General features: G+C 49.2%; 1 protein-coding gene across 1 annotated transcript; it reads right to left on the reverse strand.

The window, feature by feature from the left end:
- Position 1: 1 nt before the first annotated feature.
- Positions 2 to 26,101, reverse strand: LOC309557514 (zinc-binding protein A33-like). The gene is made up of 7 exons (XM_082260258.1): positions 26,089 to 26,101; positions 25,439 to 25,931; positions 25,172 to 25,267; positions 18,140 to 18,373; positions 15,072 to 15,094; positions 3,989 to 4,119; positions 2 to 1,575 (listed from the first exon to the last, which is right to left on the reverse strand). Exons 2-7 carry the CDS (start codon positions 25,787 to 25,789, stop codon positions 1,031 to 1,033), a joined length of 1,380 nt encoding a protein of 459 aa, XP_082116384.1. The 5' UTR covers positions 25,790 to 25,931; positions 26,089 to 26,101; the 3' UTR covers positions 2 to 1,030.
- Between the last annotated feature and the right edge of the window lie 827 nt (positions 26,102 to 26,928).

Below are 26,928 nucleotides of genomic sequence, written 5' to 3' on the forward strand. Positions count from 1 at the left end.
TTCCAATCAAATATTTATTGAGAAATTTGGGTGTAAGGTAATGACAATGCACAAGCTCCTTCCATCAGTATTGAAGTGTACATGTCCCTCTACAAGGGAGGCCATCTGTTTCTACAATGAAGCCAGCTTCAGCCAAGGAGGTCACCAGTTCCTAGTGAGTTGACTGGCTGTGTCTTTGACTTATTACCCAATGCTTCAAAATGACCAGATCTGGTGAAGAAATACATCTTAAAGGGTAACTGCACCCCAGTGTACATTTGTGTCAGCGATCGAGCTTCACCCATGTGACCATTATCATCCATATAACCGTTGACCTGATTTCGTTGTACGTCTCCTCATCAACCCAACAAATTTTGTCACTTTGCCTCCTTCGACCTTGTCAGTCTGTATAGTATATACTCATTCGCAGTTAACCGTAGGTAAACCCCACCTCCAACAATTTCACTTTGTGGTCTGGGAAGCCCAGGAATGCAAATCTCTTCCCCCTACAAAGGGTACTTCAAAGCCTATCTGTAATAGAGTAAGCATACACTGACCGGCCAGTTCCTCAGACGAAATGCATGATGGGATTTAAACCTTCAGGAACAGAAGAGGCTGTGAGTCCCGTGTGAAAAACAGTAGGAGGTGCTTGTGAGGAACCCTATAAGAAAGGGTGGGAGGAGCTTCCGACACACTAGAAAAAGGAGGAGTTGCTTGTGACGCTTCAAAAAAGTGAGGCGGAGCTTGTGAGGCATCAGAAAAGTAGGAAGGACCTTACAACAAACCAATCGAGAGCAGCGTTCCAAAAAGCTGGAACCGTACAGTGTAGTATATAGAGGCGAGTCAGGAAAACCAAGTTAATGGAGGAAAGTTCCTTGAAATGAACACACTGTAAGTAGACCATTATGTGCCAGCGGAGGAAGAGGATGAGAGCGTGAAAATATTTGGAGATTGAGAACCTGTTCCTAATAATGATTATTTGTCAAAGGACACTGAATAGCGATGGAATGGTTCACGAGATTGATCCCTTGTTTCTGACCTTGACTCCATGTCATGGTATGTGGTGAAGGACCTTCAGCGGACCTCCGTTCTTCCCAGAATCGTTGAGGCATGGGCAAAAATATGGGTAGATGGTCTCAGAGAAGGAGGTAACAAAGGTGTAGATGTGAGTCATGTCATCGGCATTGTAGAAGGAGAGCACGCCGCCCTCGTAGTCTAGGTATATCCCAACTCGTTGTGGTTTGCTTCTCAAGGTTAGAGCCCGGTATGGGACGTCCAAGGCCTTGAATTCATGCCCATTCCTCAGCCACAGGATCCAGAAGCCATTCTCAGGAGACAAAGTGATCCCACCTCGCCGGTTAACAGACTCCTTGGCCACACCAAGGTTCCACTTGGTCTTGTTGGTGACGTCGATCACCCAGTAATGGCGACCATTGTTGAAGCCTTCGGTGCCCAGGACGCAACAGCAGTAGTCGAAGCGGCGTGGGTTTTCTGGCAAGGACTGCTTGGTGTCGCTGTACCGCACGCAGGTCAGATCTTCGGAAAGGACTAGGTTAAGGTGAGCTGTAGTGGGATCCATAATTATATTCGGTAATGCTAGAAGAAAGTTAGGACAAGTTATGGGAAGATCAGGACAGATCTATATGGACTCTACCTACACTAGCAAACATTTAAAAGGGTCACCCCACCCAAATCTTTAATTTGTGGTGGATACTGGGAAGTTAATCCACCTTGTGGCTCCTCATATTTCTTGGGATCTGTGGTGGTAGGATCTCAGTGCTTGCACATCATGGGAGGCTAGACCATTTCATAGATTAAACAGGAAACCCCTTTTTCTCCCCCCCCCCCCAATCAACATGCAATTAAAATGTATCAATCAAATCATTTCATTTTCAAAAAATATCACTTTTGAGACCCAGTGACATCATCATTGAGTCTTTTTGCTGGCCTTTTCTCTGTAGCAAGATCATGTTTGGTGGGCAGGCTCCTGTAAATATCATAGCACCCTGTCTTCAGCGTTAAACGAAAGAACACATTCATGGCTCACAGCACCCTGTCTTCAGCCTTATATGAAAGAACACATTCATGGCATCCCTTTAGACATATACAAAACCAAAAATTCCTGCGCTAAAAATGAGTGAATTATGTAAGTATGACGATGGTGAACAAAAAAGTCCATAAAACGATAAACGTGACTCCAAACAAAAAGTCCCGGAAAATGGTGTCAGAGCGGAAGGCTTGAATCCCAAAGAAGAGACAGGAATACACCCGTGGTATTTATATCAAGGTGGCAGCTTACCAAAAGCTAAGGCCTCCAACCTAATGGAACGGCCATGCACGCTTTAGATATCAGTCCAGATGAATCGTATCCTTCATAGATCAGGGAAACCAGATAAGTTCCACTATACCATATATAAACTCCAGATGTGATGTCATGGGTGTATAGGGAGAAATAAGGTACACATAGCGTAATCCCGTTAGGTTACACACAAAGATTTATTAAAAATGCACTTACAATGGATGTCTTGCAAGAAGGCACATCAGAGACAGAGGGCAAAAACCGCGGCGTCCCGCGTGTGTGGAAGAGCCGGTGTCTAGGGGGCGTGACAGTCGTACGTCCGGTACCGCCCGACCGGTTTCGTCATACATGACGTCGTCTGGGCCCCCTAGACGCCGGCTCTTCCACACACGCGGGACGCCGCGGTTTTTGCCCTCTGTCTCTGATGTGCCTTCTTGCAAGACTTCCATTGTAAGTGCATTTTTAATAAATCTTTGTGTGTAACCTACCTGGCTTACGCTATGTGTACCTTATTTCTCCTTATACACCCATGACATCACATCTGGAGTTTATATATGGTATAGTGGAACTTATCTGGTTTCCCTGATCTATGAAGGATACGATTCATCTGGACTGATATCTAAAGCGTGCATGGCCGTTCCATTAGGTTGGAGGCCTTAGCTCTGGTAAGCTGCCACCTTGATATACATACCACGGGTGTATTCCTGTCTCTTCTTTGGGATTCAAGCCTTCCGCTCTGACACCATTTTCCGGGACTTTTTGTTTGAAGTCACGATTATCATTTTATGGACTTTTTTGTTCACTTTATCACTTAGTGTTATTCATTTAATACTTTATTGGTTATTTCACACTTGTATGGGTTGCACCATATTTTGATAGCGCTGCACTATTTTTTGCTTTATCCCTTTAGACATGCATATGTTCTTCCCTGCTAGCTAGTCGAAGCTGCTGACTTTAAGCGGAGTTCCGGCCTCAAATACCTTTTTAACTAAAAATACCCCTATAATACTAATCTATCGCCCTTTACAGAACCGCTATTCTCATACTTACAAGGTGTACAGTATTGGATTTTAGTCAAAATCTTACTTTTAAAAATGCTGTCTGGGTGTGGCCATCTTAGACGTGGGCATCTGAGGCCGCAGTGTAATCTGCTGTGTCCTTCTTCCTGATTCCAGGGAGTGTTCTGGGAGTTCTTCCTGATTCCAGCTTCCTGGGAGTGATGACAAACAGCTCCCAGGATGCAATGCAAAGGCGGAAGTGATGTCGATGGCCGCGGCCACAGAGGGGGGAGAAGGAGGAAGTACAATCAAAAATGCCCTGAAAATAAGGTAAGGGACCCCCGAAAAAAATGGAAAATGCTCAATTGTTGGATCAGCATAGCGAGCACTCCAGGAATCACTAAAGTTGCAAAATAGGCCGGAACTCTGCTTTAATTGTGCGATTTGTTGATCAGTTGCTTGTGCATACTCAAATATAGAGTATTCAAACAGCTGATGTGCAAGTTGCACACTAGCCAGCAGGGTTGCATGTATAAATGGATGCCGGGAATGTGTTCTTTCATATAATGTTGGAGAATAATAGAACAGTGACTTGCGCAAGCCCTATAGATCGTGCCCACCCATGACAAATAGCAAACACGATTGATGGCTTTGCAAGCTAATAGTTGTGAGAGGCAAACCAATGACATTACAGTTCTCTCCTGCTGCTCACCAGGACTGATGTATGACTTCATATCTTTCCAGGCCGTGTATTGGATCAGATCCTTCACCGCTCCATAGCCAAAATCCCGAGGAGTCACCACATTGTGAGCCGGAAAACCATCTCTGTAACCTCCGTAACATCTGGAGAAAGAGAAGCCCATCAAACTCACATTCATTTATTTATTTCCAGCTAATCCCGAGTACACAAAGCCATTAACACCCAACAATTCAGCACAGGAGCTGACAGTTTTCTAAAATATTCCCTCTCCCTCTCTAAGGTAATTATGAAATGGAGCCGATGACTTGGCTGGTATGTTTTTGGCTTGCCGATGAAAACTAGAACCCAGAAAGAGAGCCACACAGACATGGAAGAACCTACAAACTCCATGTAGAGTACCTGATGGAAATGAAGCCATGACCCCAGCGCTGTACAGATATTTTCCTCTTTATATGATTTCCTACACTCATTTTTAGAGCTGTCCTGTGCTATAGAGTCAGTTGACCTGAGTATCAGTTGAGAGTTGGACTTATAAGTCATTGGCCATTTTCCTCCCCTTCTTGACACCAAATTCCACCAATGTTCTCCATAGCTTGCCACTAACTTTGTGCCAGATTAATAAGGCGTCACACCATTTTTTTTTTTTTTATAGCTCTGTATTTTTACATATTATTATTTATTTTTGTTTGGAAATGCCTTGGACTCCCTTTTTTCTCCTAGTGTAAAGGCTGCTTCCTGCCTTCCTCCTCCAGTGCTCTGTGCTGGCAGAGCTGAGTAGAAGCAACACCCCTCATCAGAAGAAGAGGAGGGGGATGTGTCTGACCAGGTTCATTTATTTATTTCCAGCTAATCCAGTGACCCCAGTGCAACCTGTGTTACCCAGCGACCACAGAGCATCACGTGTTCCCAATGACCCCAGAGCATCCTGTGTTCCCAATGACCCCATAGCATTCTGTGTTCCCAATGACCCCAGAGCATCCTGTGTTCTCAGTAACCACAGAGCATCCTGTGTTCTCAGTAACCACAGAGCATCCTGTGTTCCCAGTAACCCCAGAGCATCCTGTGTTCCCAGTAACCCAAGGGCATCCTGTGTTCCCAGTGACCCCAGAGCATGCTGTGTTTCCCAGTGACCCCAGAGCATGCTGTGTTTCCCAGTGACCCCAGAACATCCTGTGTTGCCAATGACCCCAGAGCATCCTGTGTTCCCAGTCACCTCAGAGCATTCTGTGTTACCCAGTGACCCCAAAGCATCCAGTGTTCCCAGTGACCTCAGAACATTCTGTGTTACCCAGTGACCCCAAAGCATTCTGTGTTCCCAGTGATCCCAGAGCATCCTGTGTTTCCCAGTAACCCAAGAGCACCCTGTGTTTCCCAGTGACCTCAGAGCATTTTGTGTTACCCAGTGACCCCCAGAGCATCCTGTGTTCCCAGTGACCCCAGAGCATCCTGTGTTCCCAGTGACCTCAGAGCATTTTGTGTTACCCAGTGACCTCAGAGCATTATGTGTTACCCAGTGACCTCCAGAGCATCCTGTGTTCCCAGTAACCCCAGAGCATCTGTGTTTCCCATTGACTCCAGAGCACCTTGTGTTACCCAGTGACCCCAAAGCAGCCTGTGTTCCCAGTGACTCCAGAGCATCCTGTGTTCCCAATTACCCCAGAGCATCCTGTGTTCCCAATGACCCCATAGCATTCTGTGTTCCCAATGACCCCAGAGCATCCTGTGTTCTCAGTAACCACAGAGCATCCTGTGTTCTCAGTAACCACAGAGCATCCTGTGTTCCCAGTAACCCCAGAGCATCCTGTGTTCCCAGTAACCCAAGGGCATCCTGTGTTCCCAGTGACCCCAGAGCATGCTGTGTTTCCCAGTGACCCCAGAGCATGCTGTGTTTCCCAGTGACCCCAGAACATCCTGTGTTGCCAATGACCCCAGAGCATCCTGTGTTCCCAGTCACCTCAGAGCATTCTGTGTTACCCAGTGACCCCAAAGCATCCAGTGTTCCCAGTGACCTCAGAACATTCTGTGTTACCCAGTGACCCCAAAGCATTCTGTGTTCCCAGTGATCCCAGAGCATCCTGTGTTTCCCAGTAACCCAAGAGCACCCTGTGTTTCCCAGTGACCTCAGAGCATTTTGTGTTACCCAGTGACCCCCAGAGCATCCTGTGTTCCCAGTGACCCCAGAGCATCCTGTGTTCCCAGTGACCTCAGAGCATTTTGTGTTACCCAGTGACCTCAGAGCATTATGTGTTACCCAGTGACCTCCAGAGCATCCTGTGTTCCCAGTAACCCCAGAGCATCTGTGTTTCCCATTGACTCCAGAGCACCTTGTGTTACCCAGTGACTCCAGAGCACCTTGTGTTTCCCAGTTACCCCAGACCATCCTGTGTTCCCAATTACCCCAGAGCATCCTATGTTCCCAGTGACCTCAGAGCATTATGTTACCCAGTGACCCCCAGAGCATCCTGTGTTCCCAGTAACCCCAGAGCATCTGTGTTTCCCCTTGACTCCAGAGCACCTTGTGTTTCCCAGTGACCCCAAAGCAGCCTGTGTTCCCAGTGACTCCAGAGCATCCTGTGTTCCCAATTACCCCATGTAACGTTCCTTGCGTTTCTTATAAGGTGTGGATTTTCAGCTGCAGAAGTAGTTCCACGTCAGTAGTCATGTAGGAGATATGCTGAGATACCAATCCCAACCTCAATGACTCATCATGTATGGAAGGTCTTATTTCAGCCAGTAAATACACACAGTAATTAAGCTGGTTCCTAGTGTGACTTTATATACATGTGGTAAGACAATGATAAAGGTCTTAGGGATAGGTTTGAGTGGAAGTGGTAGGTGACAGACACTTGAGGTGAGACAGTGCAGATGGATGCAGGAAGGGTTAGCGATCATGTATGATAACAGATGACAGAGTAGCAGGTGCATACAGGAGAGATCAACCCAGTGCAGGAAATAGTAGCAGTAGCCTCAAGAGCTAGCAATCTAGTTATGCAGATGTAAAAGACAGTCCTTGCTATGCAGAGCTAAATAGTGTAAGCCTAGTACAAGTCTATAGAGATTTCCCCTGTGGGGTACTTAGCACTAATAGCGATAGCCGAAGGATCGCTCAGGAGATGCGGATGATCCAGTAGCAGGATGCAGGGATCAGCGCAGCGAGGTTCGTCAGCGAGGAGAGCTTGCAAGCATGGAAGCTTCAAGCAAGATTAGTATCCAGGTACTGGTGTTTGAACGAACACATGTGAGTGAGAACCGACGCCCTAAATAGCCATCTAGTCCGGCGCTGGGTGATGACAGCTTCAGCCTTAAAGGGAAACACACCTATATGTGTTTCTTCTGTCTAGGTAGATGGAAATCACCCGGAATAAATGTGATAGGAGGCACTGAGAGTGCCAGAACCTTACATTACCCCCCCCCCCCCCGTAAGGCCGGCTCCGGAAGGCCTCTAAGGCTGGTTGTTGATATAAGAATCACATGAGACTGGTTGCCGATGCGAAAATCGGAAGGAAAAAAAAAAATTTTTTTTTTTTTGTTGCCGATATGAGAATCGGAATGAGACTGGTCTCCAATGCGAGAATCGGATAAGACTGGTTGCCGATATGAAAATCGGGAAGAAAAAAAAAATTGGTTGCCGATATGAGAATCGGATAATACTGGTTGTCGATACGAGAATCGGATAAGACTGGTCTCCGATATGAAAATCGGAAAAAAAAAATAAAAAATAAAAAAATGGTTGCCGATATGAGAATCGGATCAGGTTGGTAACCGATCTGAGAATCGGATCCCTTGTTGCCGATATGAAAATTGGATCAGGTTGGTAGCCGATGAGAATCGGATCCCTTGTTGCCGATATAAAAATCGGATCAGGTTGGTAACCGATGAGAATCGGATCACTTGTTGTTAGGGTGTCTGCTACATGGACCCCTCCCTAGAATCGGACGCATAACCATCCGAAGTAATCCTAGTAGACCTAGCAACCAATGCTTCTTCAAACATCCTCAGATCCTTCCTACATACCACCGTGCCATTAGAAGCGCGTACGCAGTCAGGTGCAAGAATCTCTGTATTTTCATCGGAAGCCAGAAATGTGCTTGCAAAAATAGGAGTATCCTCAGGAGGTGGTACAGGAGGGTTTTTTGAACGTGGTATAAAGTTCACTGGAGTTGAAGGAATATCTATTCCAATATTTGTTAATTTCTGGGTGTCCTTCACTGATATAGAACGGGGACAGGGCTGGCAACAGCCTTGATAATTTCAAGGCTGTTTTTCAGGGAAGACCCTTCGGATTCGCCTGGCCTCCATTGGGAGAGCCTTAGGCCTATGGGGTCTGGTTGGGCAGAATGTAATGAAATGTCCCCCTTCACCACAATAAAAACAAAGGCCACAGATTCTCCTGTGATCTCTTTTTTCTTGTGAGGACAACCTAGCATGTATGGCACCAATCTCCATAGGCTCCTCATCCATCTCTGTAGGATCAGGGTCCAAATGGGATGTGTCAGAGTGACAAGGTCGACTGTTTGAGGCAGGCTCGGACCATGACCAGGCAGGATCACCATATCTACTAGGTCTCCTTTTTTCCTTAGGTAGCCGGGGTCTGTGGTTACCTGGAGCGGGTTTAGGAGTGGGGTCAATAGCTGAATTCTGAGAAGAACTGGATAATGGCATTTCCATTTTTTTCAGACTTCCTTTCTCGTAGTCTTCTATCTATGGTGATACTGAGTTGTATCAATGTATCCAGGGTTTTTGGCATCTCTGCTCGGGCGAGCTCGTCCTTGACGGCTTCTGATAGGCCAAGCCTAAATTGGGTTTTCAGAGATGCATCATTCCATCCTGAATCAAGGGTCCATCTCTTGAATTCTGCGACAAAGTCTTCTACAGGCCTTTTTCCTTGTTTCAAGGATCTTAACTGAAGATCGGCAGTACTCTGCCTATTGGGGTCATCATATAGGCAAGTGAGCTCTGCCAGGAACAAGGCATAGGAGTTGAGAAGCTGGTCGTTTTTTTCAAAAAGAGAATCTGCCCAGGCTCGAGGATCGCCTGATAGGTAAGAAATAATAGTACAAACCTTAATGTGATCAGTAAGGTAGGTACGAGGTTTTAGCAAAAAAAGTAACTCACATGCGTTTTTAAATTCGCGAAATTTTTTGCGATCGCCTGTAAATACCAAAGGGGGATTTATCTTGGGTTCAGGAGACTGTGCAGAGGTAAGTTGTGTCAGTCTAATTACCTGCTGCGACAGAGCCTGATTGTCGTTTTTCAATTCAGCAAGTGCGTGTATTAACGCAGATACCTGCTGTTTTAATTGTGTCACCTGAGTGGCTACTTCTGCTGAATCCATTTTTTGGGTTCGTTCAATCTGTAACGTTCCTTGCGTTTCTTATAAGGTGTGGATTTTCAGCTGCAGAAGTAGTTCCACGTCAGTAGTCATGTAGGAGATATGCTGAGATACCAATCCCAACCTCAATGACTCATCATGTATGGAAGGTCTTATTTCAGCCAGTAAATACACACAGTAATTAAGCTGGTTCCTAGTGTGACTTTATATACATGTGGTAAGACAATGATAAAGGTCTTAGGGATAGGTTTGAGTGGAAGTGGTAGGTGACAGACACTTGAGGTGAGACAGTGCAGATGGATGCAGGAAGGGTTAGCGATCATGTATGATAACAGATGACAGAGTAGCAGGTGCATACAGGAGAGATCAACCCAGTGCAGGAAATAGTAGCAGTAGCCTCAAGAGCTAGCAATCTAGTTATGCAGATGTAAAAGACAGTCCTTGCTATGCAGAGCTAAATAGTGTAAGCCTAGTACAAGTCTATAGAGATTTCCCCTGTGGGGTACTTAGCACTAATAGCGATAGCCGAAGGATCGCTCAGGAGATGCGGATGATCCAGTAGCAGGATGCAGGGATCAGCGCAGTGAGGTTCGTCAGCGAGGAGAGCTTGCAAGCATGGAAGCTTCAAGCAAGATTAGTATCCAGGTACTGGTGTTTGAACGAACACATGTGAGTGAGAACCGACGCCCTAAATAGCCATCTAGTCCGGCGCTGGGTGATGACAGCTTCAGCCTTAAAGGGAAACACACCTATATGTGTTTCTTCTGTCTAGGTAGATGGAAATCACCCGGAATAAATGTGATAGGAGGCACTGAGAGTGCCAGAACCTTACACCCCAGAGCATCCTGTGTTCCGAGTGACCCCATAGCATTCTGTGTTACCCAGTGACCACAGAGCACCCTGTGTTACCCATTAATCCAAGAGCATCCTGTGTTCCCAGTGACCCCAGAGCATTCTGTGTTTCCCAATGACCCCAGAGCATCCTGTGTTCCCAATGACCCCAGAGCATCCTGTATTCCCAGTGACCCCAGAGCATCCTGTGTTTCCCAGTGATCCCAGAGCATCCTGTGTTCCCAGTGACCCCAGAACATCCTGTGTTTCCAGTGACCCCAGAGAATCCTGTGTTCCCAGTGACCCCAGAGCATCCCGTGTTCCCAGTGACCCCAGAGCATCCTGTGTTTTCCAGTGATCCCAGAGCATCCTGTGTTTCTCAGTGACCCCAGAGAATCCTGTGTTCCCAGTGACCCCAGAGCATCCTGTGTTCCCAGTGACCCCAGAGCATCCTGTGTTTTCCAGTGATCCCAGAGCATTCTGTGTTCCCAGTGACAAGCCAGAACAACCTGTGTTCCCAGTGACCCCAGAGCATGCTGTGTTCCCAGTGACCCCATAACAACCTGTGTTCCCAGTGACCCCAGAGCATTCTGTGTTCCCAGTGACCCCAGAACATCCTGTGTTCCCAGTGACCCCAGGGAATCCTGTGTTCCCAGTGACCCCAGAGCATCCTGTGTTTCCCAGTGACCCCAGAGCATCCTGTGTTCCCAGTGACCCCAGAGCATCCTGTGTTTCCCAGTGACCCCAGAGCATCCTGTGTTTCCCAGTGACCCCAGAGCATCCTGTGTTCCCAGTGACCCCAGAGCATGCTGTGTTCCCAGTGACCCCAGAACATCCTGTGTTCCCAGTGACCCCAGAGAATCCTGTGTTCCCAGTGACCCCAGAGCATGCTGTGTTCCCAGTGACCCCAGAGCATGCTGTGTTCCCAGTGACCCCAGAACAACCTGTGTTCCCTGTGATCCCAGAGCATTCTGTGTTCCCAGTGACCCCAGAGCACCCTGTGTCACCCAATGACCCCAGAGCATCCTGTGTCACCCGATGACCCCAGAGCATCCTTTATCATCCAGTAACTCTAGAGTTTCTTTTTGCCCCCAGTGAACCCCAAGCAACCTCTGTTACCCAGTGACTCCAAACCATCCTGTATTACCAAGTGACCCCAAAATATTTAGTGTTACCCAGTGACCCAAGAGCATCCTGTGTTCCCAGTGACCCCAGAGCATTCTGTGTTTCCCAATGACCCCAGAGCATCCTGTGTTCCCAATGACCCCAGAGCATCCTGTATTCCCAGTGACCCCAGAGCATCCTGTGTTTCCCAGTGATCCCAGAGCATCCTGTGTTCCCAGTGACCCCAGAACATCCTGTGTTTCCAGTGACCCCAGAGAATCCTGTGTTCCCAGTGACCCCAGAGCATCCCGTGTTCCCAGTGACCCCAGAGCATCCTGTGTTTTCCAGTGATCCCAGAGCATCCTGTGTTTCCCAGTGACCCCAGAGAATCCTGTGTTCCCAGTGACCCCAGAGCATCCTGTGTTCCCAGTGACCCCAGAGCATCCTGTGTTTTCCAGTGATCCCAGAGCATTCTGTGTTCCCAGTGACCCCAGAACAACCTGTGTTCCCAGTGACCCCAGAGCATGCTGTGTTCCCAGTGACCCCAGAACAACCTGTGTTCCCAGTGACCCCAGAGCATTCTGTGTTCCCAGTGACCCCAGAACATCCTGTGTTCCCAGTGACCCCAGGGAATCCTGTGTTCCCAGTAACCCCAGAGCATCCTGTGTTTCCCAGTGACCCCAGAGCATCCTGTGTTCCCAGTGACCCCAGAGCATCCTGTGTTTCCCAGTGACCCCAGAGCATCCTGTGTTTCCCAGTGACCCCAGAGCATCCTGTGTTCCCAGTGACCCCAGAGCATGCTGTGTTCCCAGTGACCCCAGAACATCCTGTGTTCCCAGTGACCCCAGAGAATCCTGTGTTCCCAGTGACCCCAGAGCATCCTGTGTTCCCAGTAACCCCAGAGCATCCTGTGTTCCCAGTAATTCAATGGCATCCTGTGTTCCCAGTAACCCAAGGGCATCCTGTGTTCCCAGTAACCCAAGAGCATTCTGTGTTTCCCAGTGACTCCAGAGCAGCCTGTCTTCCCAGTGACCCCAGAGCATCCTGTGTTTCCCAGTGACCCCAGAGCATTGTGTTTCTTAGTGACCCCAGAACATCCTGTGTTGCAAATGACCCCAGAGCATCCTGTGTTCCCAGTGACCTCAGAGCATTCTGTGTTACCCAGTGACCCCAAAGCATCCCGTGTTCCCAGTGATCCCAGAGCATCCTGTGTTTCCCAGTGACCTCAGAGCATTTTGTGTTACCCAGTGACCCCCAGAGCATCCTGTGACCCCAGAGCATCCTGTGTTCCCAGTGACCTCAGAGCATTCTGTGTTACCCAGTGACCCCAAAGCATCCCGTGTTCCCAGTGATCCCAGAGCATCCTGTGTTTCCCAGTGATCTCAGAGCATTTTGTGTTACCCAGTGACCCCCAGAGCATCCTGTGACTCCAGAGCAGCCTGTCTTCCCAGTGACCCCAGAGCATGCTGTGTTCCCAGTGACCCCAGAGCATGCTGTGTTCCCAGTGACCCCAGAACAACCTGTGTTCCCTGTGATCCCAGAGCATTCTGTGTTCCCAGTGACCCCAGAGCACCCTGTGTCACCCAATGACCCCAGAGCATCCTGTGTCACCCGATGACCCCAGAGCATCCTTTATCATCCAGTAACTCTAGAGTTTCTTTTTGCCCCCAGTGAACCCCAAGCAACCTCTGTTACCCAGTGACTCCAAACCATCCTGTATTACCAAGTGACCCCAAAATATTTAGTGTTACCCAGTGACCCAAGAGCATCCTGTGTTCCCAGTGACCCCAGAGCATTCTGTGTTTCCCAATGACCCCAGAGCATCCTGTGTTCCCAATGACCCCAGAGCATCCTGTATTCCCAGTGACCCCAGAGCATCCTGTGTTTCCCAGTGATCCCAGAGCATCCTGTGTTCCCAGTGACCCCAGAACATCCTGTGTTTCCAGTGACCCCAGAGAATCCTGTGTTCCCAGTGACCCCAGAGCATCCCGTGTTCCCAGTGACCCCAGAGCATCCTGTGTTTTCCAGTGATCCCAGAGCATCCTGTGTTTCCCAGTGACCCCAGAGAATCCTGTGTTCCCAGTGACCCCAGAGCATCCTGTGTTCCCAGTGACCCCAGAGCATCCTGTGTTTTCCAGTGATCCCAGAGCATTCTGTGTTCCCAGTGACCCCAGAACAACCTGTGTTCCCAGTGACCCCAGAGCATGCTGTGTTCCCAGTGACCCCAGAACAACCTGTGTTCCCAGTGACCCCAGAGCATTCTGTGTTCCCATTGACCCCAGAACATCCTGTGTTCCCAGTGACCCCAGGGAATCCTGTGTTCCCAGTGACCCCAGAGCATCCTGTGTTTCCCAGTGACCCCAGAGCATCCTGTGTTCCCAGTGACCCCAGAGCATCCTGTGTTTCCCAGTGACCCCAGAGCATCCTGTGTTTCCCAGTGACCCCAGAGCATCCTGTGTTCCCAGTGACCCCAGAGCATGCTGTGTTCCCAGTGACCCCAGAACATCCTGTGTTCCCAGTGACCCCAGAGAATCCTGTGTTCCCAGTGACCCCAGAGCATCCTGTGTTCCCAGTAACCCCAGAGCATCCTGTGTTCCCAGTAATTCAATGGCATCCTGTGTTCCCAGTAACCCAAGGGCATCCTGTGTTCCCAGTAACCCAAGAGCATTCTGTGTTTCCCAGTGACTCCAGAGCAGCCTGTCTTCCCAGTGACCCCAGAGCATCCTGTGTTTCCCAGTGACCCCAGAGCATTGTGTTTCTTAGTGACCCCAGAACATCCTGTGTTGCAAATGACCCCAGAGCATCCTGTGTTCCCAGTGACCTCAGAGCATTCTGTGTTACCCAGTGACCCCAAAGCATCCCGTGTTCCCAGTGATCCCAGAGCATCCTGTGTTTCCCAGTGACCTCAGAGCATTTTGTGTTACCCAGTGACCCCCAGAGCATCCTGTGACCCCAGAGCATCCTGTGTTCCCAGTGACCTCAGAGCATTCTGTGTTACCCAGTGACCCCAAAGCATCCCGTGTTCCCAGTGATCCCAGAGCATCCTGTGTTTCCCAGTGATCTCAGAGCATTTTGTGTTACCCAGTAACCCCAGAGCACCTTGTGTTACCCAGTGACCCCCAGAGCATCCTGTGTTCCCAGTAACCCCAGAGCATCTGTGTTTCCCATTGACTCCATAGCACCTTGTGTTTCCCAGTGACCCCAAAGCAGCCTGTGTTTCCAGTGACCCCAGAGCATCCTGTGTTCCCAATTACCCCAGAGCATCCTGTGTTTCCCAGTGACTCCAGAGCATCCTGTGTTCCCAATGACCTCAGAGCATTATGTGTTACCCAGTGACCCCAGAGCATCCTTTGTCACCCAGTGACCCCAGATCATCTTTTGTTACTCTATTTCCCCTCGTGTATCAAGTGCCATCCAGAGACTCCAGTGTGCCTTGTGCACCTTTATGACACCTATGTCTCCATGCAGCCTCAGGTACGCTCCTCTAACCTCCTGGACTGTCTCTCTCCCTGGATCCGTGACACCAGGTCTGTTACTGAGTGCTGATTGCTGAGTGCACTGGGTCTAACTCTGCACGGTCAGTCACCCGGTACAAGTGCTGGAAGACGGAGGATGTGCAACTTCTGTCTGACTGTACATCTATACCTATGACTTTATATGGGAGACTTGGTGAAAGCTGTGTGAGTGACACCATGTGCTGTAATATTCATGTATGTCGTGTCCCTGGTGGAGTCCAGATGTGAAAGACAATAAATCTAAACCCACAGGCAGCATAGAGAATATCTATATACAGTACATGACATATCCATGATGATCAGTGATACTCACATATCCATGCAGGACTTTATATCCTGCAAAACAAATAGAAAAAAACAATTATCACTGACTGTATCATCTCTCAGCCAATACTCAGCAACTAAGGGGACCAATGGGAGTGCCAGGAAGCAGACCGGGTACAGCTATGGGTGGAGTATACCCACAGTCAGGAAGGAGACCGGGTACAGTTTTGGGTGGAGTATACTCACAGTCAGGAAGGAGACCGGGTACAGTTTTGGGTGGAGTATACCCACAGTCAGGAAGGAGACCAGGTACAGCTATGGGTGGAGTATATTCACAGTCAGGAAGGAGACCAGGTATGGCTTTGGGTGGAGTATACTCACATCCAGGAAGGGGACTGGGTATAGCTATTAGTAAATTATACTCACATCCAGGAAGGAGTCCAGGCACAGCTATGGGTGGGGTATACTCAGAGTCAGGAAGGAGATCAGGTATAGCTATGGGTGGAGTATACTCAGAACCAGGAAGGGGACCAGGTATAGCTATTGGTGGAGTATACTCAGAGTCAGGAAGGAGACCAGGTATAGCTATGGGTGGAGTATACTCACAACCAGGAAGGGGACCGGTATAGCTATTGGTGGAGTATACTCAGAGTCAGGAAGGAGACCAGGTATAGCTATGGGTGGAGTATACTCACAACCAGGAAGGGGACCGGTATAGCTATTGGTGGAGTATACTCAGAGTCAGGAAGGGGACCAGGTATAGCTAATGGTGGAGTATACTCAGAGTCAGGAAGGGGACCGGTATAGCTAATGGTGGAGTATACTCAGAGTCAGGAAGGGGACCAGGTATAGCTAATGGTGGAGTATACTCAGAGTCAGGAAGGAGACCGGGTACAGTTTTGGGTGGAGTATACCCACAGTCAGGAAGGAGACCGGGTACAGCTATGGGTGGAGTATATTCACAGTCAGGAAGGAGACCAGGTATGGCTTTGGGTGGAGTATACTCACATCCAGGAAGGGGACTGGGTATAGCTATTAGTAAATTATACTCACATCCAGGAAGGAGTCCAGGCCCAGCTATGGGTGGGGTATACTCAGAGTCAGGAAGGAGACCAGGTATAGCTATGGGTGGAGTATGCTCACAATCAGGAAGGGGACCAGTATAGCTATTGGTGGAGTATACTCAGAGTCAGGAAGGGGACCAGGTATAGCTAATGGTGGAGTATACTCAGAGTCAGGAAGGGGACCGGTATAGCTAATGGTGGAGTATACTCAGAGTCAGGAAGGGGACCGGTATAGCTATTGGTGGAGTATACTCAGAGTCAGGAAGGGGACCGGTATAGCTATTGGTGGAGTATACTCAGAGTCAGGAAGGGGACCGGTATAGCTATTGGTGGAGTATACTCAGAGTCAGGAAGGGGACCGGTATAGCTAATGGTGGAGTATACTCAGAGTCAGGAAGGGGACCAGGTATAGCTATGGATGGAGTATACTCAGAGTCAGGAATGAAACTGGGTATGGCTATGGGTGGAGCATACTCAGAGTCAGGAAGGGGACCGGTTACGGCTATGGGTGGAGTATACTTACATCCAGGAAGGGGACCGGGTACAGCTATTGGTGGAGTATATTTGCATGCAGGAAGTGGATCAGGTACAGCTATGGGTGGAGTATACTCACAGTCGGGAAGGAGACTAGGTATGGCTATGGGTGGAGTATACTCACAGTCAGGAAGGAGACTGGGTATGGCTATGGGTGGAGTATACTCACAGTCAGGAAGGAGACTGGGTATGGCTATGGGTGGAGTATACTCACAGTCAGGAAGGAGACTGGGTACAGCTATGGGTGGAGTATACTCAGAGTCAGGAAGGAGACTGGGTATGGCTATGGGTGGAGTATACTCACAGTCAGGAAGGAGACTGGGTATGGCTATGGGTGGAGTATACTCACAGTCAGGAAGGAGACTGGGTATGGCTATGGGTGGAGTATACTCACAGTCAGGAAGGAGACTGGGTATGGCTATGGGTGGAGTATACTCACAGTCAGGAAGGAGACTGGGTACAGCTATGGGTGGAGTATACTCAGAGTCAGGAAGGAGACTGGGTATGGCTATGGGTGGAGTATACTCACAGTCAGGAAGGAGACTGGGTATGGCTATGGGTGGAGTATACTCACAGTCAGGAAGGAGACTGGGTACAGCTATGGGTGGGATATACTCACAGTCAGGAAGGAGACTGGGTATGGCTATGGGTGGAGTATACCCACACCCAGGAAGGAGACTGGGTACAGCTATGGGTGGAGTATACTCACAGTCGGGAAGGAGACTGGGTATGGCTATGGGTGGAGTATACTCACAGTCAGGAAGGAGACTGGGTATGGCTATGGGTGGAGTATACTCACAGTCAGGAAGGAGACTGGGTATGGCTATGGGTGGAGTATACTCACAGTCAGGAAGGAGACTGGGTATGGCTATGGGTGGAGTATACTCACAGTCGGGAAGGAGACTGGGTATGGCTATGGGTGGAGTATACTCACAGTCAGGAAGGAGACTGGGTACAGCTATGGGTGGAGTATACTCAGAGTCAGGAAGGAGACTGGGTATGGCTATGGGTGGAGTATACTCACAGTCAGGAAGGAGACTGGGTATGGCTATGGGTGGAGTATACTCACAGTCAGGAAGGAGACTGGGTACAGCTATGGGTGGGATATACTCACAGTCAGGAAGGAGACTGGGTATGGCTATGGGTGGAGTATACCCACACCCAGGAAGGAGACTGGGTACAGCTATGGGTGGAGTATACTCACAGTCGGGAAGGAGACTGGGTATGGCTATGGGTGGAGTATACTCACAGTCAGGAAGGAGACTGGGTATGGCTATGGGTGGAGTATACTCACAGTCAGGAAGGAGACTGGGTATGGCTATGGGTGGAGTATACTCACAGTCAGGAAGGAGACTGGGTATGGCTATGGGTGGAGTATACTCACACCCAGGAAGGAGACTGGGTACAGCTATGGGTGGAGTATACTCACAGTCAGGAAGGAGACTGGGTATGGCTATGAGTGGAGTATACTCACAGTCAGGAAGGAGACTGGGTATGGCTATGAGTGGAGTATACTCACAGTCAGGAAGGAGACTGGGTCCTGCTCATACAGCCGTGGTTGGGTGCTGCTGATGGTCTGTAGAATCCCCTGACAGTTCTGTTTGATCTTGCTGAGACTTTCCTCCATCTCGGACAGGATGAGGTCTCCTTCTTGCTGCAGGTCTCTGAGCAGTCTCTCTTCTCTCTCCCGCAGGAACTGGTGCAGCTTCTCAAACTCCATACTGACATGGTGCTTGGTGCTCAGGAGGTTCCCCTGACAAATAAACAGTTCACATAGCATCATGCAGGACTGCCAGCTGGGCTCATATCCTATATCCAGATGGACCCCCCTACACCAATCCCACATAGATGGTCCATTGGTGTGTTCCTATCACACGCCATAACCGGAGCCAGCCTTTATTATGAGAGTGCCACAACAACCAAACAACTGACACTGCGAAGACCATAATTAGAATATGTCACCAACACACCTTACCACGGTCTTCTCAACCATTTTACTCCAGGGGGACCCTTACAATAATATTTAGGTCTTGGGAAGCCCTTCAAATTGCAGTTCATGGGGGGGGGGGTCAATTGTAGAAGAAAACTTTAGATAAAGTAGGGAATGGATTCAATGTATCTAAATGTTTTCCATCTATGTCCAATTAGGGAGATTTCTCTTCACTTCCTGTTCTGCAGACACACAACAGGAGGTGAGAAGAAATCCAGAAGTCTGGAAGAATAAATCAGTGGATGGAGCAAAAAGGGGGGTCACAAATGTTCCATCAATAGAGGAGGACACTCTGGTTGTTAGGTCTGCAATAATATGCAAGAGGTGCTGTGTATACCCGCACATTACTATAAGAGACACCCTACCTCTATAGTGATATAGACATCTATATAGAGGAATCACAACCTCCTTTGTCCTGCTGTTGATCCCTCTAGTGATAACCAAAGACCTATATATAGGAATCAGGACCTCCTTCCTCCTGCTGGTAATCCCTCTAGTGATATAAAGATCTATATAGAGGAATCAGGACCTTCTTCTTTCTGCTGGTGACCCCTCTAGTGATAATTAAAGATCTATCCCTCCTTCCTCCTGCTGGTGACCCCTCTAGTAATATAAAGATGTATATAGGGGAATCAGGACCCCCTTCCTCCTGCTGGTAATCCCTCTAGTGATATAAAGATCTATATAGAGGGATTAGGATCTCCTTCCTCCGGCTTGGGACCCCTCTAGTAATATAAAGATCAATATAGAGGGATCAGCATCTCCTTCTTCCTGCTGGTGATCTCTCTAGTGATAGAAAGATCTATATAGAAGAACCAGGACCCCCTTCCTCCTGCTGGTGATCCCTCTAATGATAACTAAAGACCAGGGCCGGAGTGGGACTCATTTTCAGCCCTGGAGTTTCATGACTTAGACCGGCCCACTTTAGTTCATGACTGACTATATTAAAATAATGTAATTAAAACCTCAGAATATAAGTTTGCAAAGGTGCACTGTTCTCTATTCTCTACAGCCTTGTAATTCATTGTATTTTTCAAAAAATATTTACAATTCAGTGCAAATTCAGTAGCCTAAGGCCTCTTTCACACGGCCGCTCCGTTTTTTTTGTCCGCTGTGGCACTTTTTTTTTTGTTTACGGACACGGATGACACTTGTGTCATCTAGTCCCTATGTCTGCATATCATCCTATCCGTTTTCGGATGATATACGGACATAATGCATGTCTATGGGGTAGAGGGGGAGATGGTTAGAGGCTGTGGGCATGGTACAGGGGGAGATGGTTAGAGGCTGTGGGCATGGTACAAGGGGAGATGGTTAGAGGCTGTGGGCATGGTACAAGGGGAGATGGTTAGAGGCTGTGGGCATGGTACAAGGGGAGATGGTTAGAGGCTGTGGGCATGGTACAAGGGGAGATGGTTAGAGGCTGTGGGCATGGTACAAGGGGAGATGGTTAGAGGCTGTGGGCATGGTACAAGGGGAGATGGTTAGAGGCTGTGGGCATGGTACAAGGGGAGATGGTTAGAGGCTGTGGGCATGGTACAAGGGGAGATGGTTAGAGGCTGTGGGCATGGTACAAGGGGAGATGGTTAGAGGCTGTGGGCATGGTACAGGGGGAGATGGTTAGAGGCTGTGGGCATGGTACAGGGGGAGATGGTTAGAGGCTGCAGGCATGGTACAGGGGCAGATGGTTAGAGGCTGTGGGCATGGTACAAGGGGAGATGGTTAGAGGCTGTGGGCATGGTACAGGGAGAGATGGTTAGAGGCTGTGGGCATGGTACAGGGGGAGATGGTTAGAGGCTGTGGGCATGGTACAAGGGGAGATGGTTAGAGGCTGTGGGCATGGTACAAGGGGAGATGGTTAGAGGCTGTGGGCATGGTACAAGGGGAGATGGTTAGAGGCTGTGGGCATGGTACAGGGAGAGATGGTTAGAGGCTGTGGGCATGGTACAGGGGGAGATTGTTAGAGGCTGTGGGCATGGTACAGGAGGAGATGGTAAGAGGCTGTGGGCATGGTACAGGGGCAGATGGTTAGAGGCTGTGGGCATGGTACAGGGGGAGATGGTTAGAGGCTGTGGGCATGGTACAAGGGGAGATGGTTAGAGGCTGTGGGCATGGTACAAGGGGAGATGGTTAGAGGCTGTGGGCATGGTACAAGGGGAGATGGTTAGAGGCTGTGGGCATGGTACAAGGGGAGATGGTTAGAGGCTGTGGGCATGGTACAAGGGGAGATGGTTAGAGGCTGTGGGCATGGTACAAGGGGAGATGGTTAGAGGCTGTGGGCATGGTACAGGGGGAGATGGTTAGAGGCTGTGGGCATGGTACAGGGGGAGATGGTTAGAGGCTGCAGGCATGGTACAGGGGCAGATGGTTAGAGGCTGTGGGCATGGTACAGGGGCAGATGGTTAGAGGCTGTGGGCATGGTACAGGGGGAGATTGTTAGAGGCTGTGGGCATGGTACAGGGGGAGATGGTTAGAGGCTGTGGGCATGGTACAGGGGGAGATGGTTAGAGGCTGTGGGCATGGTACAGGGGGAGATGGTTAGAGGCTGTGGGCATGGTACAAGGGGAGATGGTTAGAGGCTGTGGGCATGGTACAGGGGGAGATGGTTAGAGGCTGTGGGCATGGTACAGGGGGAGATGGTTAGAGGCTGTGGGCATGGTACAAGGGGAGATGGTTAGAGGCTGTGGGCATGGTACAAGGGGAGATGGTTAGAGGCTGTGGGCATGGTACAAGGGGAGATGGTTAGAGGCTGTGGGCATGGTACAGGGGGAGATGGTTAGAGGCTGTGGGCATGGTACAAGGGGAGATGGTTAGAGGCTGTGGACATGGTACAGGGGGGAGATGGTTAGAGGCTGTGGACATGGTACAGGGGGGAGATGGTTAGAGGCTGTGGGCATGGTACAAGGGGAGATGGTTAGAGGCTGTGGGCATGGTACAGGGGCAGATGGTTAGAGGCTGTGGGAATGGTACAGGGGGAGATGGTTAGAGGCTGTGGGCATGGTACAGGGGGAGATGGTTAGAGGCTGTGGGCATGGTACAGGGGGAGATGGTTAGAGGCTGTGGGCATGGTACAAGGGGAGATGGTTAGAGGCTGTGGGCATGGTACAAGGGGAGATGGTTAGAGGCTGTGGGCATGGTACAGGGGGAGATGGTTAGAGGCTGTGGGCATGGTACAAGGGGAGATGGTTAGAGGCTGTGGGCATGGTACAGGGGGGGAGATGGTTAGAGGCTGTGGGCATGATACAGGGGGGAGATGGTTAGAGGCTGTGGGCATGGTACAGGGGGGAGATGGTTAGAGGCTGTGGGCATGGTACAGGGGGGAGATGGTTAGAGGATGTGGGCATGGTACAAGGGGAGATTGTTAGAGGCTGTGGAGGGGTCTTACCTGGCCGTGATGAGAGGCGAGCGCCACTGCTGGGCCACTGCAGTTTTTTTCTTTCGATTTAAAAATGGCGCCCCCCCCCCCCCCGCGCCATTAGCCCACTGCTGACAGAGGAGGCGGGACAGATTACTTAGCTGAGACAGGAGGCGGGGCAGAGGCGGGACGAAGTGCTTAGCTGGAGAAGGCGGGACGGAGAGAAGACATCCTCGGGTCTGAGAGGAGGCGGGGCGGAGGCGGGACGAACTGCTTAGCTAGGAGGAGGCGGGACGGAGGTCGAGCATAATTGTAATAATGCAGAGCTGGCAGATTACATTTTTTCTCTACCTCCATCCCGTCTCCTCCCAGCTAAGCAGTCCGTCCCGCCTCAGCCCCGCCTCCTCTCAGACCTGAGGATGTATTCTATCCGTGCCGCCTCCTCTCTGCTAAGCAACCAGTCCTGCCTCCTCTCTGTCAGCTGTGTTCTAAATTTTAGAACACCGATGTCACCGGCCCTCAACCCGACCAGCCCACCGGGAATCCTCCCGGTTCTCCCGATTGGCCAATCCGGGCCTGCTAAAGACCTATATGAAGGAATCAGGACCTCTGTCCTCCTGCTGGTGACAGTCTAGTGATATTAAGAGCTATATAGAGGAATCAGGATCTCTTTCCTCCTGCTGAAGACCCCTCTAGTAAAAACTTAAGATCTTCCTCCTGCTGAGGATCCCTCTAGTGATATAAAGATCTATATAGAGGAATCAGGACCTCCTTCCTCCTGTTGATGACCCCTCTAATGATAACTAAAGATCTTCCTCCTGTTGAGGATCCCTCTAGTGATATAAAGATCTATATAGAGGAATCAGGAATTCTGTCCTCCTGCTGGTGATCCCTCTAATGATAACTAAAGACCCATATGAAAAAATCAGGACCTCTGTCCTCCTGCTGGTGACCTGTCTAGTGATATAAAGATCTATATAGAGGAATAAGGACCTCCTTCCTCCCGCTGGTGATCTCTCTAGTGATAACCAAAGACCTATATATAGGAATCAGGACCTCCTTCCTTCTGCTGATGACCACCTCTAGTGATAACTAAAGATCTATATAAATGAATCCTCCTACTGGTGATCTCTCTAGTGATATAAAGATCTATATAAAGGGATTAGGACCTCCTTCCTCCTGCTTGGGACCCCTCTAGTAATATAAAGATCAATATAGAGGAATCAGAACCTCCTTCCTCCTGCTGGTGATCCCTCTAGTGATATAAAGATCTATATAGAGGAATCAGGACCTCCTTCCTCCTGTTGATGACCCCTCTAGTGATAACTAAAGATCTTCCTCCTGTTGAGGATCCCTCTACTGAATGTGATATAAAGATCTATATAGAGGAATCAGGAATTCTGTCCTCCTCCTGGTGATCCATCTAGTGATAACTAAAGGTCAATATAGAGGAATCAGGACCTCCTTCCTCCTGCTGGTGATCCCTCTAGTGATAACTAAAAACCCATATGAAGAAATCAAGACCTCTGTCCTCCTGCTGGTGACCTGCCTAGTGATGAAAAGATCGATATAGAGGAATCACGATCTCCTTCCTCCTGCTGTTGATCCCTCTAGTGATAACCAAAGACCTATATAGAGGAATCAGGATGTCCTTTCTCCTCCTGGTGACCCCTCCAGTGATATAAAGATCTATATAGAGGAATCAGGACCTGCTTCCTCCTGCTGGTGATCCCTCTAATGATAACTAAAGACCTATATGAAGGAATCGGGACCTCTGTCCTCCTGCTGGTGACCCCTCAAGTGATATAAAGATCTAAACAGAGGAATCAGGACCTCCTTCCTCCTGCTTTTGATCCCTCTAGTGATAACCAAAGACATATATAGAGGAATCAGGACCTCCTTCCTCCTGCTGGTGATCCCTCTAGTGATAACTAAAGATCTTCCTCCTGTTGAGAATCACTCTAGTGATATAAAGATCTATTATAGAGGAATCAGGAATTCTGTCCTCCTGCTGGTGATCCCTCTATTGATAAATAAAGACCCATATGAAGGAATCTGGACCTCGGTCCTCCTGCTGCTGGTGACCTGTCTAGTGATGCAAAGATCGATATAGAGGAATCAGGTTCTGCTTCCTCCTGCTGTTGACCCCTCTAGTGATAGAAAGACCTATATAGAGGAATCAGGACCTCCTTCCTCCTGCTGGTAATCCCTCTAGTGATATAAAGATCTATGTAGAGGAATCAGGACCTTCTTCTTTCTGCTGGTGACCCCTCTAGTGATAATTAAAGATCTATCCCTCCTTCCTCCTGCTGGTGACCCCTCTAGTAATATAAAGATTTATATAGGGGAATCAGGACATCCTTCCTCTTGCTGGTGATCCCTCTAGTGATATAAAGATCTATATAGAGGGATTAGGATCTCCTTCCTCCGGCTTGGGACCCCTCTAGTAAAATAAAGATCAATATAGAGAGATCAGCATCTCCTTCTTCCTGCTGGTGATCTCTCTAGTGATATAAAGATCTATATAGAGGAACCAGGACCTCCTTCCTTCTGCTGGTGACCCCTCTAATGATAACTAAAGACCTATATGAAGGAATCAGGACCTCTGTCCTCCTGCTGGTGACAGTCTAGTGATATTAAGAGCTATATAGAGGAATCAGGATCTCTTTCCTCCTGCTGAAGACCCCTCTAGTGATAACTAAAGATCTTTATAGAAGAATCAGAACCTCCTTCCTCCTGCTGGTGATCCCTCTAGTGATATAAAGATCTATAAAGAGGAATCAGGACCTCCTTCCCCCTGCTGGTGATCCCTCTAGTGATAACTAAAGATCTTTATAGAAGAATCAGGACCTCCTTCCTCCTGCTGGTGATCCCTCCAGTAATAACTAAAGATCTATATAGAGAAATCAGGGCCTCCTCTTTCCTAGTGGTGATCCCTCCAGTTCCTGCATAATTCTTGCATTTGGCAGAGCCAATAGAATGTCACCAATCATCTTGTTTAGCTGTCGGTAAGGAGGCCATTCTTCCCACTGACCACCAACGTTAGGGCCATTTTTTTCCCTGATCCCAATGAATTTTTCTTAGTAGGGGTTCCCTTGACCTAAAAATTGCTTCAAGGGTTCCTCAGGGGTAAAAAGGTTGGGAAAGGCTGCCATAGATGGACAGTTGTTGATCCTATAAGAGATATTGGAGATTGGGCAACTTACCCGGTGCTGGGCGATCATCTGCTCCTGGGCACACTGCATCTGCTGGAGCTCCTTTAGGCGGGACTCCAGTGGAGAAATAGCGGACATCAACTCCTCCTGTTGGCAAGAAAATACAAATATATAAATACCATTTTCTGGGGTATTGGGCGATCATACAAGGAGGAGTGCCATCCTGTGTACTGACCACCGCTGTTGATATATAGTGGGGTAACCCCCTATTTTGTGCTGGGTGTGAAGTATCCATGTGTATGGCGTATGTAGACTCACCTTGTATCCCCCCACGGCCTCCTGTATGGGGATTAGCGTATGCCCAGGCAGTGGCTCAGAGGACCCTCTGCAGCGGGGGCATAGGAGCCTGCTGTCCTGGGTGGAGAAAAACTGAACCTTTTCTCCGTGCTCTGCACACAGACTCCTCTGCCCGCCATCTGGGGACTGCACTGGTGGTGGGCGGCATTTTGGGCACGACGGGTAAGACTCCTGTCCCCTCCAAGATCGCTCCAAGCATCCCCTGCATAGGCAGTGCCCACAGGACATGGTGACGGGCTCACGGGGTACATCGTGGCACATGACACAGCTCAGGGAGGGCAGAAGGGGCAATGGAGTGGGGCTGGTGGCCATGGCTGCAGATTGGGGCTCCTAATTCAGACTGTCCTGCCGGGCCTCAGACTGTCACTCTGACTGTCTCTGTGACTAGGGGGGTCTCCCACTGAGCTATGGGCGTCTCTAAGATTCAAGCTGTCTCTCTGAACTCTGACTGTCTCTCTGTGACTCTGAAGTGTCTGTTAACTGACGGTCTTTCTGAAGTCTCCCCCAACTCTGACTATCTCTTGGTGACTCTGAAGTCTGCCTGAATTCTGACTGTCTCTCTAAGGCTCTGAAGTCTCTTTGAACTCTGTCTCTCTGAAGTGTCCCTGAACTCTGACTGTCTCTTGGTGACTCTAAAGTCTCTCTGAACTCTAATTTTCCCTCTCCAGTATCTGAACCACCTGTCTCTTGGCAGCGCTGATGTCTCTCGACAACTCTTTTTCCTTCTGTCTCTAAAGGTTGCTGTCTCTCTGTCTTCTCCTGATGTCTCTAATCCTCTGTTTATCTCTCTGTCCCCTCTGCTCCCAGCAGTCTCTTCTGTTGTCCCAGATGTCTCTGTCCCAGGCTGTCTCTCCTATTGTCGCAGATGTCTCTGTCCCAGGCTGTCTCTTCTATCGCCCCAGATGTCTCTATCCCAGGCTGTCTCTCCTATTGCCCCAGATGTCTCTTCTATTGTCCCAGATGTCTCTCCTATTGTCCCAGATGTCTCTATCCCAGGCTGTCTCTACTATTGTCCCAGATGTCTCTACCCCAGGCTGTCTCTACTATTGTCCCAGATGTCTCTATCCCAGGCTGTCTCTTCTATTGTCCCAGATGTTTCTATCCCAGGCTGTCTCTCCTATTGTCCCAGATGTCTCTCCTATTGTCCCAGATGTCTCTATCCCAGGCTGTCTCTCCTATTGTCCCAGATGTCTCTTCTATTGTCCCAGATGTCTCTATCCCAGGCTGTCTCTTCTATTGTCCCAGATGTCTCTATCCCAGGCTGTCTCTCCTATTGTCCCAGATGTCTCTATCCCAGGCTGTCTCTCCTATTGTCCCAGATGTCTCTCCTATTGTCCCAGATGTCTCTCCTATTGTCCCAGAAGTCTCTGCCCCTGTAGCTGTCTCTCTGCTCCCAGCAGTCTCCCTGATTGCCCCTTGCTGTCTCTTATTCCCTGCAGGCCTGGCTGTCT

Source organism: Pelophylax lessonae, assembly GCF_965119305.1.
Source record: "Pelophylax lessonae genome assembly, chromosome: 6".
Lineage (NCBI taxonomy): Eukaryota > Metazoa > Chordata > Amphibia > Anura > Ranidae > Pelophylax > Pelophylax lessonae.

Bases quoted from the DNA above. Each gene is read 5' to 3' on its own strand.
- LOC309557514 (XM_082260258.1), bottom strand. From the start codon at position 25,789: ATGGCCACCAGCCCCACTCCATTGCCCCTTCTGCCCTCCCTGAGCTGT. The intron at 15,095-18,139 runs GTGAGTATACTC...TTTGTTTTGCAG, and splicing joins ACCCAGTCTCCTTCCTGACT to GATATAAAGTCCTGCATGGA. The intron at 1,576-3,988 runs GTGAGCAGCAGG...ACTTTCTTCTAG, and splicing joins GAAGTCATACATCAGTCCTG to CATTACCGAATATAATTATG.